The sequence below is a fragment of the Perkinsus marinus genome, assembly GCF_000006405.1.
Source record: "Perkinsus marinus ATCC 50983 genomic scaffold scf_1104296956734, whole genome shotgun sequence".
In the NCBI taxonomy this organism is placed as follows: Eukaryota; Perkinsozoa; order Perkinsida; family Perkinsidae; genus Perkinsus; species Perkinsus marinus.
In genome coordinates this window covers 1-2636 of record NW_003207397.1, presented here as the reverse complement: position 1 = coordinate 2636, position 2636 = coordinate 1, and the positions used below count along the sequence as shown (strand labels likewise).

Genomic DNA, 2636 nt, shown 5'->3' with positions numbered 1-2636 from the left:
AAATTATATGTAAATTTTCGTAATAGAATGAAAATTTAGGAAGGAAATTTTGGGAAATTAATGTTAAATTTTACCGAAAATTATGAGAAAATTTTCATAGGGAACAACATTTTCTAGAACTACCAATGTGAGATTCTGATTGCTCTTCAGAACCGCTCCAAGATCTGTTTCGAACAAATCGGTTACGATGCAGACGTGGGTGAAATCGTGGACTCCACCAAAAGTCATAATTGAATCTGCGGGAAAACTGTTATAATACTAATTTTAACTTCAACGTTGGAGTTTTACCACCCTAGTGATATGAAAAACATATTTCACGACTACTGCATATCACTGCGAATAAAATCGCGTTTTTCATGGAGTTTTACGACGCCACTCCGCGTAAAACGGGTAGTCGTGAAACTCCAGTGTTGGAGGAATATATTTTTGCTTTCCAAAGTTAATCATAGTATATAAAATTTTGAGTAGAAAAAAACAGAAACCACTGAGAATTTTCCTTGCAGAATTTCCATATTGTCAACAACACATATGCATATTTTCCCAAACTCCACTACTTATTCCCAGGATATTGTCGTGCTTCAAATGCCGAAGAACTCTGAAAAAACATCAAAGTGAACTGTCATCCATTTAACGTGAAGTGGTGTTATACTCTATGAGAATTGTGATAAGCATATTTTTCTGATACACTGGAGTTTCACGACTACCCGTTTTACGTGAAGTGGCGTCGTAATACTATGTGAAAAACGCGATTTTATTCGCGGTGATATGCAGTAGTCGTGAAATATATTTTTCACTAGTGTTTTTCATATCACTAGGGTGGTGAAACTCCAATTATTTTCCGCGAAGTGAATTGTGATCTATGTTTTTTCACTTCGGTGTTTTACATATAATCCGTGATGTAAGGCTGCGAGCTAACTAGCAGTAACTCCGAAATAAACGCCCGAGCCCTGGTGTACGTACGGAAACGAATTCACATGTATAGTATATTTACATTTATTGGAGTTCCACCACCACCCTAGTGATATGAAATACATATCTCACGACTACTGATGCATATCACCGCGAATAAAATCGCGTTTTACACCACCACCTCGCGTGAAACTCCTATATATACTGTATTTCAATCCGACCACCACCACGACCACGACGATCCTAAGCGAATTCTTACTTCAACTCTCTCAGTGTTCGCTTAGTAAAAGCAATATGGTTGAAAGCATTATCGATGACTTTGATAGCGACAGATTTCCCAGTCTCAAAATCATCAGCAGCAATAACCACGCCATACGCACCTAATAAAAAAAGAATCTATGACGGAATTTCACCAGCCATGATATGAAAAACACTAGTGGAAAAACATATTTCACATATCACTTCGCGAAGAAAACGCATATGAGCAGCGGTGACTAACGCGTGATGTGTTTTACGTGATACGGAAAGTCGCGAAGTAGTTGCCAATTCGCGACTATCACGTTTTTCGTATGGCGTGTGAAGCCATTTCGCGTAAAACGGGTGAAATTTTAATTTTTTTTAGAAAGAACTCATTTTTAATTTCTCATGTTCTTCGATCAGTTTCCCATGTAAATGTCATCACATTAGGAACATTTTCTCGCCCCCACTGTTTTCAAATTCTAGGGAGGAGAGCTATTTTTCAAAACTGGAAAATATTCACACAACAATAGAATTAACAGTGGAGTTTCACCGGTGATGTGAAAACGTATTTCACGACTACTGCATATCACCGCGAATAAAATCGCGAGTTTTACGCCACTTCACGTAAAACAGGTAGTCGGGAAACTCCAGTGTAGGGAAAAATATGAAAATTCTGGGAGCTAATTTTCGGTGGTTTCTGTACATATGTAAACAACAATAATGGAGTTCCACCAGCCGTGATATGAAAAACACTAGTGAAAAACATGTTTCACTATTCGCTGCATATCGCGTTTTTCACATGGTGTACTACGCGTAAAACACCGTTAAAACACTTCCTCCTCTTCTCACCTTGTCCCAAATGCTCCACCAATTTATATCTCTCGTCCACCCTATACGTCGTCGCTGATACTCCTTCATAATCATCATCATCATCATCATTCACTTCAAATTCATCTCCAGAATAGTGTCCACATGATATTGAGTTTTTCCGCGGAATGTTTATTATACTATCATATTTCTGTGGTACCCCCGCAGAACTCAAAAGCTCTTCTCGTCGTTCCTCTAGTAATCGTTTGGCGATGACGTGAGGCGCCAGGGATGATGAGGAGGATGAGGAGGAGCTTGTTGGGGTTGCCATGCTAGTGTTGGTGGAGTAGGAATATATGTAATCGATTTCCTCAACTGAGCTCAGGAGTTTCCTATACAGTGTTGGAGTAGGAATATATGTAATCGCTTTCCTCAGCAGCTGAGCTCAGGAGTTTCCTATACAGTGTTGGAGTGGGAATATATGTAATCGCTTTCCTCAGCACCTGAGCTCAGAGTTTCCTATACAGTGTTGGAGTAGGAATATATGTAATCGCTTTCCTCAGCACCTGAGCTCAGAGTTTCCTATACAGTGTTGGAGTAGGAATATATGTAATCGCTTTCCTCAGCACTGAGCTCAGGAGTTTCCTATACGTGTGGAGTAGGAATATATGTAATCGATT

At 39.3% G+C, this 2636-nt stretch overlaps 1 protein-coding gene across 1 annotated transcript; it reads right to left on the bottom strand.

Moving 5' to 3' along the window:
• Positions 1 to 105: 105 nt before the first annotated feature.
• On the bottom strand, positions 106 to 2061 carry Pmar_PMAR016479 (protein kinase, putative; the record flags this gene model as incomplete). Its single annotated transcript, XM_002775084.1, has 4 exons — positions 106 to 236; positions 555 to 595; positions 1169 to 1289; positions 1999 to 2061. Coding segments are annotated over 4 exons (356 nt in total), but the record flags the coding sequence as incomplete, so codon positions are not given.
• Between the last annotated feature and the right edge of the window lie 575 nt (positions 2062 to 2636).